This window comes from Stegastes partitus, unplaced genomic scaffold (genome assembly GCF_000690725.1).
Source record: "Stegastes partitus isolate 25-593 unplaced genomic scaffold, Stegastes_partitus-1.0.2 Scaffold225, whole genome shotgun sequence".
NCBI lineage: Eukaryota > Metazoa > Chordata > Actinopteri > Pomacentridae > Stegastes > Stegastes partitus.
Window position 1 is genome coordinate 58,340 of NW_007577956.1, and position 15,128 is coordinate 73,467.

The window sequence follows — 15,128 nt, forward strand, 5'->3', positions numbered from 1 at the left end:
CCCCCCATTTCCGATCATCTGGAAAAATCCTGCAATTTAGAAATTCAGAATATAAATGAACTGCAGATGAAAAAGAAACACCAAAATGAATTTAATCTAATTATGACAGAGTGCCTGTAACAGAGCTGATGAAAGCGGTGCATCGTGCTGATGTTTGGAGAGAGGGACACATCTTCACTTTCTGTGTTGGTTTGGTTCTCTGTGGTGAATAATTACAGTAGGATGTCCTCTCCCCATATGACAGTGTTCCCCCACTAGCTTCGCATGTGTTATTTGAACTCACCTCTTTCATGTCGTCCCTCAGCCTGCTATTAATGAAGCTGCAAAGTGAGCGCATGTGACTTGAAAGAATCGATTCATAACATACAAATCTGACCAAGCAAATACACAACGGTGCAGGTTTTTAAAAGTCCTTCTCCAGTCATTAATTAGGCCCCAAGAAACTAGTCTCCATGTATCAAAGAAACATATTTGATTTGTTTCCTCGTCCTTTCTTTAGAGTGTGCAGATCTGGGCCTCGATCTTACATGTCCTCTATCGCTGCAGCTCGAACACACCAGCTTCTTTACAACTTTAATCATAGTAAAACTGCTCTGTGCTACATAATGGTGAAATCAGCCCTAATACTGGAGCGTGTTTGAACCGTAAACTGACTCTGAAGAAGAACGATGCTGAAAGTCCCACCCTGCAGGTTGACAGGAAGGTTAGTGCAGTGTGTTAAATGAAACACTGGAAATGTGGATCTGTGTTTCTGAGACTGTCATCGGTACACTGCACGTCAAGGTGGACATGATCAGCCATGGTGTGGAGCACTTACTTCACTCATGATGAGTCTTATAGAATATGAGAAACAGTATATGGATCTCTTCCTGCGTGGAGTCTCCATGTTCTCCCCGTGCAGCGTGGGTTCTCTCTGGGTTCTCCGGCTTCCTCCCACAGTCCAGAAACATGCTGAGGTTAATTGGTGATTGTAAATTGTCTGTAGGTGTGAATGTGAGTGTGCTTGGTTGTCTGTCTCTAAGTGTAGCCCTGTGATAGACTGGTTACCTGTCCAGGTGAACCTGCCTTCACCCTGAGTCAGCTGGGATAGACTCCGCCCCCCATGACCCTGGTGAGGATTAAGGTGTAGAGATGATGATGGATGGACGGTGTGGGTATGCAGATGGCTTGACTGACACAACCCTCCATCTAATGATAACTTTATTTTCTGTCCCCTTCTTGTTAGAACATTTTGATGACTTCCAATAATTTCCTGCACAAGTTCAGGCGGCATAACCGAGCTAGAGTCTAATCAGTCAGAAAAAAAAGAAAGCACATGCTGTGCAGAAGCTTTAATAATTCTTTGCTGACTTCAGGCATCTAAACGAGACATGAAGAAGAATTCTTTCCATGCCTCATGAAACATTTTCCCCCGCTATGAGTCCCCAGGCTACGTATGCAAATGACCTGATAGCTGTGTCACAAACCACAGGTCCTTCCAGCTCCCAGTTTAGAATTACATTATTTGCATGCCTTCCTAGTCCTGTGCTCACTACAAAGGGCACAGGGCTGATCAAAAACTGCTGCTAACGGTGGCAGAATCAGGTTTATTAATAGAAGAGAATGCAGCTCTGTTGCTGTAATTCTCACCGGTTGCCAATAGAGGTCTACAAAGATTGTAAATTATTTGAACCCCCTATAAATGTCACAGAGAGATGCTTGCTTCTGTAATTTTTTATGTTTTTATGTATCTCCTGACTGTGGATGATGCTGTGATGACAGACGATGAAGGAGGGGCTGACTGAAGGATGTGAACCATTTGCTGGGGAGAGAAAGTCGGCTTTATTTGATGGGAGGTGCAGGATTCTTCACTCGGTTAGTGGATGTGTATGCATGCCTGGAACTAGGAGAATGAAAATACACACTCTGGCATATTTTAACAGGCACATAGTTTGACATCACACATTTTTAAAAAATCTTTGTGGTGTAGATTTTTCTCAGTGTAACCTGGCAGAATAAATGCAGGAATATATCTGATACTCAGGTGTGGAGTAAGCTGAGATGGAAGTCTCTGCTCTGTTCTGTTTACACAGCATGAACCGTCTATTGCTCCTCCATTGTGTGCTGCTTTTTTTCTGCTCTGTCCAAAGTCAGAAGTTGCCAACCCCCTGAGGAACCGCAGGCGATTAAGTGTAGGAGGATGAGGATAATTACAAGCTTGCTATATTCAGTCGAGTCCCCAGCTCCCAGATCCCGCCTGCCATCCTCATTCCCTGCTCCTCGGATGGGGAGGATGTGAGGAAATGATCTGCTCACCAAGAACCACAGTCCTGAGCAGCTGAACGAAACGCAGACGATGCAATCACGAGCTGCAAGAACTTCCATGTGAGCTCATCTTATATTTAAAAACACGAGAGTGAATGAGCCGATTAATCTGAAGATGAAAATAAATCTCTGACTTGACTTTCTAATCATTTTAAATTAAGCTTTTTAAAGGTACGATTATTAAAGCACATGAGCAGCCAAACAGTGATCCACATGGAGCAGTCGGGTATCTGGTTACTGTTCAGTTTTTAAGTGTTTATTTATTTTATTGCATCAAATTTGAACTGATTTAGTTCAACACAAAGTACTTGTGTTGTTGCCACAGCAAACAGCTTGTGTGAAATGTCCACGATTGAACTGATTAAATCCAAAGTGTTGTTTTAGTCCATTATGTTGTAAATAGTCATCAATTAAACCATTAAGTAATCAGCTGATGATCAGTTGAAAGTTTCCTGACAACAACTTTCAATAAAAGAGTTGTTTAACGAGCAGTGATGTTCAACATTTATCGGTTCCACGTTCTTAATTTGGGCTGCAGGTGTCTCGGTGGTTAGCACCGTTAGCGCCTCACAGCTAGAAGGTCACCGGTTGGCGTCCCGGTGAGGACACCCGGGATCTTCCTGCGTGGAGTCTCCATGTTCTCCCCGTGCAGCGTGGGTTCTCTCCGGGTTCTCCGGCTTCCTCCCACAGTCCAGAAACATGCTGAGGTTAATTGGTGATTGTAAATTGTCCGTAGGTGTGAATGTGAGTGTGCTTGGTTGTCTGTCTCTAAGTGTAGCCCTGTGATAGACTGGTTACCTGTCCAGGTGAACCTGCCTTCACCCTGAGTCAGCTGGGATAGGCTCCGCCCCCCATAGTGAGGATGAAGGTGTAGAGATGATGGATGTTCGTAATTTTCTAATTTTTTCCCCCTTTATAAAGTTTGTAATTAAATATTTTGAGTTTTGGTTTTCTAATCGTACTAAAATAGTTTTTCAGTGATGCCACTTTGAGAAATTAGAATAAACATTTTTCACCATTTTTTGATATTCTGTAGCCTCAACAATGAATCAGCTAATTTAGAGAATGCCCAACAGGCTAATCAATAATAATCAATAATAATTCTAATAATCAGATGTAGCCCAACATGTTTCAAGGAAGAAAATCAAACCCTGCTTCCAGACAAAATGTGCTTCTTTCACAGATGTTTGATATTTTTGTTCTTGTCGATTAATCCCATAAAAAGGCTGAAGCCGGGTTCGTCCACCTGCCCGTGTCCCTGTGGCACTCAGCACTTATCACGTCGCTTCCTGTCACGGATGTAAACGTGTAAATACAAATGTGACAGGTATATATGTTGTGCTATGCAAAGAAAAGCAGACATAAACACCCAACACTGTAGATGTTCCCCAGCGTCACTCAGATCAGAGTAAAGCTTGTGTTTGTTGGGGACTATTTTCAGCTGCGGATGAACACACATTCAGTGTGAGTGTTTCCGGAAGCAGTTTGAGATGGACTCAAGATGAACTGCAGTGTTTGTGTTCATGGTAATGAAGGAAAACGCCACCCAGTGTGGCTCATTCATGTGTTTTCTGATAGTTGTGGACGACAGGGGAACTCTACGTCAGACAGGGACAGAACATGTCAGGGCTCGGATCCGCAGTTTGGTGTGTTCTTGTGATTAGTTGAGAATAATAAACACAGAACATCACAAGATCCGACCACGGACTCTGAAACGGACTCTGAACGCAGCCAGAGCCAGTGGGTTAAGAACAAAAGCACACGTTTCCACACTGCGTTAAGAATTTAATTATTTGTTTATTTATTAATTTATTTACGTATTTCTATCTCCAGATTCACCCACCCGAAAAATATAAATTCCGGTGTATTCCAAAAAAAATAACAGAAAAAAGACAAAAGGAAAAAAAAGAAAAGGAACAATGGCATCTTCATCAACCGCATCAAAGGAATTAATCAACAAAATAATCAAAGTGGCAATAATTATTATCATTATTACAATAATAATTCAATGATCAGAATATCCACATTCATAACAAATCCATATACAACTGCAATACACTCTTCAACAGCACTCTTCCATTAATATACACAAAATCCCCAAATGTCTGTCCTGTCAAAACAACAATAGAGGAGTTCTGGGGGAGGGGGCTATGGCTTGTCAAGGGGGTATGGAGATGTGTGACCAGCGGCGTTAATGGATCTAAGGTTAGTAAGAGTATAAGGGGGGAGGCACACTTATTTAGTAAGGACCTATACAAAAACAAGCAATGTTAAGTAATGACAGTTTACTTTCATGGAAGGATTTGCCGGTCTACCCGCATCACGAGGTGAGACGCTTCCATGAGAGGCAGAATTTGGGGAACAAAATTTCAAGAAATATAATATAAGGGTTGTCGGAATAAATATATAACTCTGAATGACAACCGTTGCAAACATATACCATAGGAACCTAAAGTGAAAGTCAGATACGCAAGAACTCAAAACAGGTTGAGAAATTTCAAAGAAATGCAAATGGAGTTTTCTGGAAAAAAAAAAAAAGAAAGAAAGAAAAACAAAACAGAAAATTGTCTTAGTCTATATATGTACAAACATTGCTTGGTCACCCAAATCTACTTAGAAAAGCTTTTAGTTGGTCAGAAAATGAGTGCAAGCTTAAGATTATGTGAGTTACTTCTTGTATGAGAGCTTCAAGAATGCAGCTAGAAGTGACAGACCCGGCTGATACTCTAAGTCTGCACACAAAGTGCCTCTGATAGCTGTCAGTACATGTAAAAACCTTTCCATGCCTCAGTATTGGTTACTTGAGAAGACCTATTCATAGAAAGAGAGAGAAACATTAGAGGAAAAAATAACTGTACACTCTGCATATACAAACAAACTGTATATACACATAGACATACCATATATACACATATATCCAGTATATACACAAAAGATTGAGCCAGAACACACACTTATATACAAACACATTCACTCGTTTTAGCAGGACCTCTAACATATCTCTCTCTGTCCTCGTTTGAGTCAAAAGTAGAAATGGCAGGGATTTTCAACTCAGATTGGTGTCAGTGGAGTCCATCCAGAGAAATCAACGGGGAGTTTTACAGCAATTTGACTGCAGAAATGTGGCCACACTGAAACCAAGAGTTTATCCTCTGCTTGGTTAAAAGCCTACAGACAGATAGTCGAAGTGGAGTACAAAACGGTAAGAACGTCCTTATCCAAAGACTGTCACATCGTCCGTAAATGGAGAGCTCCATGGCGATTTTTGGACGAGAAACATCCGCCTGCTTCTCTCTTTCTGTTTTGTTTTTGAACGATTATAACCAAGAGGAAGGAGGGATCAGGTCACAGCAACGTGCACACTGTGGTTAGGGGAGTAGGCGAAACACAAGTCTGTCCCTGTCGTCAGCGTCCTGGAGGGCAACGCGTCTCTCCGCAGGATTGTCTCAGTAAGAAAACTCGGTTCATATAAAATGGATTATTTATGAACTTCCATTAGATAGAGGCATCTATCTATATCAAGAAATAAATATCTGCTCCGGAAGATTTCTGATGAAGAGTTTCTTTTTAAATACTATCGTAAGAATAAGCAGTGTCATCATAGAAATATAAATAAGAACATTCTGTCCGGTTTTTCAAAGTCTTCACTGAAGCAAGAGTTTTGTTCAGAAGCAGTTTCACTTTTTTGAATTAGGCTGTGCATATTTAGTTTCCTTTAAAATCAAAGTCTGAACGGGAGAGCTAGAAACTATGAGTCGACAAAGCGATCGAGTGCGTCTCGAATGGACTGAAGTGGTTAAATAATGCTTTGAGAATCCTAGATGAATAAAGAGCGAGTAGATGAAGAGGAATCAAAGGGTAATTTGAAAAGACTATAAGAGAGAGATAGATAGAAAGAGAGAGAGAGAGAGAGAGAGAGAGAGAGAGGGAAATAAATGCTTTGAAAGTAAATCAGCTTTGACTGAAATTTTAAGAGAAGTCAAGCACCTTTGAAATACATCTTACCCACCCCTCTCTCTCGTTTTGAGCGTCACGCCTTCCTTGGCCTTTGTGTTCCTCCGTTCTGCTGATTGATCAGACTGCATAGCTGTTCTTTGCATGCTCGGCAGGCTAACAAACACCAATATAGGTCCAGCCTACCTTTGATAAGTAAAATAGATCCAACCATGAGGCGTCAAACACATTTAAAAAAAAAAAAAAAAAATCCTTTTATCAAATCAGAGAGAGAGGGCCCAAGTAAAGTGAAAAAAACCCAGCATTTCCTTACATGGTCCGCTGGGGCTCTGCACCATCCCTTGGGCAAAGAGAATGGGACCAATGCCCCAAGTTCTCCCTTTGTCAGCCAATCGCGTCACGAGAGAGGGCTCTGGACATTTGGCCATGCCACCCTGTAGACTGCCGATGGTGCATCAGCCAATTAGGTTCCACATTGTCCTCGATGAAGCTTTGAGAGTGGCTGGGGGGAGAAAAAGAGGGAGACAGAGAGAGAGAAGAAACGGGGGAGGGTGCTTGATCAGGCGCTATTGAAGCACAGCTATTGACCGAGTATCTGCATGGTGGCAGTCTTTCCAAAGCTGGACTCATCTCTTTTCTTTTTATAGTTTTTGTGTTCAGCTCTGAGGCAACTGCTTGTTTACCTGAGTCACTGAGGTATTTTCACAGCAATGTTAATTTCTCAATCACGGATCATCTCACATCTCTAAAAAAAAAAGACACTGATGTTCACAACCGAGCCCGCTTTGGATCCAACATTTATCACACAAGTAATGTCACAAGAGAGAAGTAGCCCTACGTGATGTCCCGGTGGACGTCTGTCCCTGCGTCACACTGCCAGCATTGGTCACATTTGGTGGTTCAACAAGTTAAACATTCACTGGAAGTATGAGTCCAATCTGAGCTAATCTACTGTCGGCCAGTTTGACTCTGATAGGTGACGTGTTCTGTCTACAGAGAACAATGGCGGACACGACGCTGACGTGAAACTCTTCAACTCCTCGTGGTTCAACCTGCACATTTAAACGAGCCGAGTTGTTGCAGAGCGACACCAGTGTGTGAGGCTACAGAGACAAAAAATACAGGTTCACATCCAGACAAACCGTACAACGGACAGTTCATACACAGAATGAAGGAAAATGGATACAAACATTTCAAAGACTCCAGTTTTCAGCCGCTGACACGTGAGAAGAGCTCGTTTCAAAAATACATCAGACAGTGTCTCTAAAATTTACTGTAAATCAAATAGTTTGCATTTGATCTGCTTCAATGCTCCAGATTATGGAAACTACACAAAAAAGTCTGTTTTTAAAAAATCACGTGTGTAATATATTACTATTGGATTAAGAAAGGCTTCGTAAGGTGCATTTGCTCGATGACTAGCTCGTCTACTGGCCGAAGGATGCTCGATATATTTATCCCAGGCACTTCATGGCAGGCTAAGCAAAGCTAAACTGTTGAAAATGGTCTTTCTACACATGTTCAAGAAGGAACAAAGTGTTCCACTGGCAATTTTTTACTGTAAAAAATACTGTGAAATGTACTTCATGCCCAAAAGTAAAAACATCAGTCGTATTTATTTGCACTGAAAACATTAGTTTTGCTGAAAATTGTACGAGTGTCTGAAAAAAAATCACTCCGTTTCTAAATGAGAACACAATGGACCAACATCGTTTTAACTTAAAAAAAAACAACAACAAAAAAACATTCATCCATTTTATTTCATGTTAAAATAATTAAGTAGCACTTTGGGTGTCGGTCTCCACAGACATGAAGCAACCCGTGCAATACTTGATCCATCAAATTTGAGCCTGGTAGCTGCGTTTATTAACTGTAAATAAGAGCAGAGATTGGAGGAGTGCACTTCTAAGGAACAGATATGGAAACCCCATCAGACAGAGGAACACAACAGGATGCACAAAGAACACGGACAGAGACATGTAGAGAACATACGGGGGTGGGGGGGGGATGTCCTGTCAGAGACAAATACCAGCAGAGAGAGAAAAGACGGTGAGTGAGTCATGAGGAGGCAGTGCTATGGCAGACACAGACAGCTGACTTGGAAAATGGCACCATTTGTTTCTGTTTAGCACCAGTTTATCACATATCGGTTCTGAGATTGAGAAGAGAAAAATTGCATGAGCTCAGTCCAAAAACAAGGAGTCCCTTAGATTGAAAAAAGAAAAGGAAAAAAGTTCCCAAAAGTGTCTCCCGTCACTCAAACCTCTATGACGCTCGATCTTGTGTCTTTGAATCTCTGTTTCCAGCCCACACATCAGTCCTCGTGCTAGCAACGCTAACCGGGATCTCCAGCTCTAGTGGAAAACCCTGTTGAAAAACACTCAAAGGCACTAAGAAAGCCAGACCACACCGCCACGTCTGCACCTAAACACATTGCAGCCTGGCGTGTTCAGGGTAGGTATGTTAATGCGTCTACATCCATGGGAGTCAAGGGTCACTATGAGCTGTGGCTGACAGCACTTCTTTGCAAATGGCTACTATAAAGTCTTTGGGGTGCGTGACGCTCTATCGCGTAGCTTGATCCTTACATGTGTTAGTTTCTCATGGAGACAGGCAACGAGTGCACAGAGCAGGTGTTCACATATCGGCTTGTGTGTCAAATGCTTGATAAGGTATCATTATCTTGTCCTGCAAGACTGATCCTATCTGAAGCTCCGTGTGAGTGTCGACAGAACAAGTGTCCGTTGAAGAGCCCTTTGTGTTGTGTGTGATGTGTCTGTACAGTAGCTGTGTGGTTTCTACTCGGCTCCCGCACACTGTTCTTCTCTCTCTTGCCCCGGCAATTAGGATATATTCTTTTCAGAGAATTGTCTTGCTAAATAGGAAAAAAAAGAAAAGACGGGGGACAGTGATTCCCTTTGTGTCATCTCTCTCTGATTTGGCTCAGTGTTGTGTTTGACCTACTCCCCCTTCTTCTGCTATGCCTGTAGTTGCTGTTGCCGTGGTTCCGGTTGCCTGTGAGGTTGTCATGGGGGAGGATGTTTGGTTGCCACGGAGCTCTCCATTCTGACTAGGATGCTGATGAGGAGTGGGCAGAGAGGGAGGGTCTACGGTTTGGGGGAGGACTCCATTGTGGGGCGAGCTGTCAGAGGAAATGCCCAAGGAAGAGACTCTGAGGCCTTGATCGTTGGTTACCGCTCCGTCTCCTCCTCCTCCTCCTCCTCCCCCTCCACCTTCAGTTTTCACACCGGGGTCTGCAGAACCCAGGGAGGAAAGCTGGTCCTCCTAGCGAGATAGAGAGAGAGGGGAGGGGAAAGAGGAGTGGGAGCAGGGGAGAGATGGTCGTAGGAGAGAGGCCATTCAATGAGCGATGGGAGGGTTGTGAGGAGTTTGAGAGGAGATGTTCCAATCAAAGCACATTACATGGCATGTAGAAGAAAAAAAAAAAAAAGTCACATGTTGAAGAGGTGTGAGAGTGTGGGAGGGAGCCAGAACAGTGAGAGAAGGATGGGAAGAGGGAAAAATCACCAGAGAAAGGATGATCATCAACATCGAAAAATAGAAAGAACCGGGTTGGAATGAGCACATGTAAAAGCAACGGTGGAGGCAAAGCGAGTCAGGAAAGTAAAGGACATGTGATCAGGGATGGGAAGAAGCACACAGACAAGAAGGAGAGACACAGAGAGAGGAGAGAGAGAGCCAAATGAGTTACGGGTTGATGCATGACGTACACCAATAGAAATGGCAGCACAGGAAAAAAAGGGACACGGGGAAAGAGGAGATGGAGGGGAATTAAAACTCTGGAGGTCAAAGGATCCTGATCCTCTCGGGATGAGTAGCAACGGGGGTTTGTTGGGGGACAGGCGTCAGGCAAAGTCAGGGAGTCAAGTGAGTTCGCCAATGAGCACAAATCATCTTAAATAAAGTCAATGTGCGTGCTCGCGTCTTAGAAGGAACTCTACAGCTACGGCTTCAAAAACATCTTAGCAGCGCTAACAGTAGCATCAGCTGGTTGCTAACAACATGCAAGAACAGGTCAAGCCACATAGAGGTCAGCGGCAACCTTAAAAAGCAAAACGATGGTGCGTCTTATAGGCTGGCATGAAACCAAACCGCTCAAACTCACCAACCAAACCGTCCAGCCCGAGCCCACGGAGCGGTGGGCGTCCTGGGCCGGAGCTCTTTGATTGGTGGTTCAGTCAGGGTTTGGTTTTGCCGTTTTATTTTACTTACATTGGTACAAATTAACAGCAACGCAACACTAGTTTCAGGATTAGTTTAAGGTCTGTTAGCAAGGCTTCACTCCCAGTCTTGTTCACTGACGTCTGTGTAGGTGCAGTGGGAAGAGAAAACAATCGGGTTATTGTGCCAATAGACAGCTGCATAAGGACTCTATTTATAATGGTGCTGAATGGACCCAAGAGCTACTGCAAGATGGAAGGCACAGTCGTACTATCGGACTGGAGGCCTGCACTACGAAGCCAGGTAACTTTAACTCTGGGTTTTGGGGGCTTTGATGGGGTTTATTGACTTCTACTGCACGCCTAACCTGCCCCAGAGCGGGTTCCAGATCAGTTCTTTGGTCAAACTCGATCTCATGGATGTCGGGACAGTGAGAGGAGAAGATGAACCCTTTGACTTTCCCTAACGAGCCCATATATGAGGTGTCGGCTACCAGGTTCTCCTCTATGCCGTATATTTCTTGCTGTTGGCCTTACGGTGGTATAATAACAGCACACAGGCTGATTAAAGCCCCGTACCGTCCAGTGTCTGCAGTAAACCTACTTACCGGTTTGAATTATGTCTTTATGTTTGGTTTTTATTTGCTCCCAGGACGGCTCGACACCACCGGGGTTGCAGCTGAAAGACGAAGGCTTAAAGTGTTTCACGCCGCCATAAGCACGAGCTACATCTAATTATAGCCGGGTCCTCCCGTGTCTTAACGATGGGCAGTGATAACGATAAGCTAATTAACTCACACATCCACACCGTCTCCGGCTCTCCTTCCTGCTCTGGCTGTAGCAGCTGTGTTGCTTTGAGCTCATATTATACTTTCAAAGTTCTGGTACTGGTTCAGAATCATCACACTGGGTTACAGAAAAAGACTGTTTTGAAGGTGTCTCACATTTGAACTGATTTAGAACATTTTCAACGCTGAATCCAGAAATCTGCTTTTCTGTATCAGGTCAGGTTTTTATTCCAACTAGATTTAAAAAAACCAATTTAACAACAAAACCAAGGCAACTTTTGAAAATAACCAACGAATTAATTTAAGAATTCCCAAAAGAAAACAAAATTTAAAAGAAAAAAATTCACTTTCTAATCCTTTCCATGAGCTAAATGATCCAAAGGTTGATGAACGTAAACATCTGTAAAGGTGAATACCAGTAAACTGAATGTTTCATCAAATCAAAATGTCGACCTCATGGAGCAAAACCAAAGTAATGTTTGGATTCAGCACATTGCAGTTGTCCAAAATCAGCTCAAAACACTTTGACACCAACATGGTGTGGACCAGTGCTATGGTTTGTTCTTCCTGTGAGATCTGTTCAGCTCTGAACTGGTCACCTGGTGCCTCCTTTATATGAACATGCACAGAAACCCTGAGCTGGCCTACCGAGAAGATGTTAACGTTATTGGGTTTAGTGAAACCAGATCCTGACTCTGTTGAACTTGCTTCGTAGTGCAGACCTCCTTCTGAAATATCTCATTCGATTTTTAATGTCTGGCACATTTGCTGTGTGGCGTCTGACTGCAGAGCTCAGATGTACGTTATCAGGCAGGAAAATGTGCTCGTACGACATTAAACAGCAGTTTACATAAAGGAAGTATCGTAACATGAATGGGATGGAGCGCTGCAGAGGGGAAGGACAGGAAAGAGGAGAGATAGTTTGGTCTGCATCCAGTAGAGAAAATGAATCAAAAGATCAAAAGCAAATAATCAGTGGACAGAGTGTGTCTGATGGGTGTGTCCACTGTGAGTGGAGGTGTTTCCATTTCACTTACAAAAAGAGTGAAAAGACGAAAGAGAACCCCGAATTGGATGTGAATTAGCAGGCCTTTTCTCTTCTCAATCAGAACCAAAATGAATGCAAACACTTTCAGTTGCTAACTGGTGCTATGAACAGCTCGGGTATCTGCTGTGGTACAGGCGCTACAGGATGCCAGTAACATGACTCCACCGACACTTGCTTCATTACTCTCCAAACACAACCAACAGTGTGTTTAATATGCATGTGTAGACCACAACACATGTCTATTAAACGCCAAAATCAAGCAGCTGAACAAAGACATGGCAAAATGTTTACTGACATCCTTTTTAACTTACCGAGCTGGCTTCGCTCTTTGTGGGCTGTAGTGTTTGATTACTTGGTGCATTCAATTACAGCTTGGTGTGAGAGTGTTTTTTATGCTAATGAAAATTGCGGTATTGGAGACAGAAACACAAAACACTTAGTGGAGTACTGAAATGTTGGGTGTTGTAGTCAATGATGCAGAGAGAATATCGTACACACAGATTCTTACCCACCTCCTCCAATCTCCAATCACTCCAATTTGAATGGTGGATGTCTACAGAGCAAACCTTAAAGTCTTTCTCACCTCCACGTTTCAAATGAAAACCTGCTGTCAGTGTTGGTTTATTTTTACGGCATTAAAAAATAAAAAGCAACCGCTGTAAAATGCGTGGCTGACCAGGTGAAGAGCTCGAATTTTGACGGAAAACAACAAACAAACAAACAAACAAACAAAAATATAGAAAAGAAAAAGAAACGGTATGCATGTCGCACATCGTCGGACGCACAGTCACAGCTGGCCTGGCCACCATTCACCCAGATAACACACACACAGATACCAGGAACACTGAGAGACACAGAACACACACAGAACAGTAGTCAGTGTTCTCCAGGGAAGGACTGGGTCAGATACGGAGATTTCACATTGTTCCCATTGGTGAGCAGAGGGTGTGCTGGGAGGGATGGAGATGGACGTGGAGGTGTCGAGGAAAGCATGGCGGTAAAACAAAAAGGTGTTTTGGAGGAGAAAAAAAGAAAAAGTGCTCTAAAAAAGAATTAACACAAATATTCCAGCGTTCAGATGAATTTAGCAGCGAGTATGGAAACGCCATGTTCAGGCCCGTTCTCACTGTTCTGTTTTTAAAACCAGCAAACGGGTCGAACATGTTCTCATCGGAGGCCGGTGGAACCATGAGACACCTGGTTGTGTGGAGGTTCCTCTAATGTTCAGATCGTTGGCACATGATTGTCAGTTAATAACAGTTTTGGCTTAAAAATGGTTTAAGATTAAATTCTGGTAGTTTTACTGATTCCTGATTCTTATTTAAAAAATGTGAGCTTCAGGAAATCTGCCTCCTGTGTGTGATGCTGTACACACACTGTAATTTAAAGTTATACTGCTTTCTGATGATTATCGTTAGGATATTTATAGCCGAGTGATGTGACCATTAAATGTGATGATGAGCTGATTTTTACAGAAAAATTAATCGTGTCCATCGATTATTTTGTATTTCTCTGCCAGGTCTCCATACATGCCTTGTTGGCGCCTGCTGTTAGTCTGTCGCTGCTGGTTGTAACTGAACTGTGTGTGTGAACAAAAATAAAGTGTTTTCATCTGCAGAGAGCCTTCTTTGGTCAACATAAAGAGAAAAGGTACTGATTGTGTCTCAGGTAGCTGAAGTCCTTTCAGAGGTTTGTCACAGAACATTTCCAGAGCGACCGGTGGATACGAGGACAGACGTGGTCGCCTTGTGAGGGTGACAATGAAACAGAGCAAAAGTTTCCTCCTGCTCACGTTGTTGTTGTGCAGCTTCACACAATCACTGTGCATAAAGTCTTTGGTCAGAGAAAAACAGACTTTACAGCTGCGAGATGTGCATGTTCAAGACATACAGACGCCAGAAACACATCAAGTCTCAAAGTGGGGTTGCCACGGAGACAAACGTCGTACAAACCCAGGTTCAGTCTAAATGAAACCGGTTCCATGGGTCTGACTGTTTATAAGAAAAGCAAATTCATCACGTGGTTTTATCAGCCACACCTTTCTCCAACCTGCTGACTGTTCCTTATTTTATTACAACAAATCTGTTCTTAAACGCCTCTTCTTTATGTTAGCAGCTCAGCTAAATCCGCTATCTGCTAATAAACTACCGACAGACTGCTTCTGGTCTGACGCTGATCTGTGCACATGCAGAGCGAGCAGCGTTCTCATTAGGCAGCGGTGCATAAATTAGCCACCGAGCTCTTTCTCCAACTTCTTACAATTATTGTTTTGCAATCTTGGGTTTAATGGCTGTTTAAAGGGTGCTCCCAGAATCCTCTTTGCTTACATTTCTCCACAACTTATAAAAACCAAAACCTCCGAACGCATCACTGCAAAACACTTTGAGCTTCTGGCTGCTCCACGGCGCCACAGACCAGTCCTATGGTCCAGACCAGTCCTATGATCCAGACCAGTCCTATGGTCCAGACCAGTCCTATGATCCAGACCAGTTCTATGGTCCAGACCAGTCCTATGATCCAGACCAGTTCTATGGTCCAGACCAGTCCTATGGTCCAGACCAGTCCTATGGATGTGTTACGGGGGGCGGGTTGGTGGCTTTCCTCTGCAGGGACTTGGGCCAGACGTCATGCGTCGCCCCACCAGCGTCTCTGTTTCCACTCATTGTAGGATCTGATAACTTCAATGTGATAATAACTCAGAGAGCAACAAGACAAAGAAAACCAGAAGTTACTGGACGTAACTCCGGTTGTACGAGCACGTAGAAAACAGAGCAACAGAGACCTGTTGTGTTTGTAGTGAATTTGGCATCACTGATGGTGACGTCAGAGGAGAGGACTGCTGGACGAGGACAT

The 15,128-nt window shown here is 43.3% G+C and overlaps 1 protein-coding gene across 1 annotated transcript in view; it reads right to left on the reverse strand.

Moving 5' to 3' along the window:
• Positions 1-6,642: 6,642 nt before the first annotated feature.
• The window catches only part of syngap1b (synaptic Ras GTPase activating protein 1b), a 190,987-nt gene continuing 182,501 nt past the window's right edge, over positions 6,643-15,128 (reverse strand). Inside the window, exon 22 of the mRNA XM_008281155.1 lies at positions 6,643-6,760. Coding sequence (XP_008279377.1) covers positions 6,643-6,760 — 118 coding nt within the window. The remainder of the gene's footprint in view (positions 6,761-15,128) is intronic.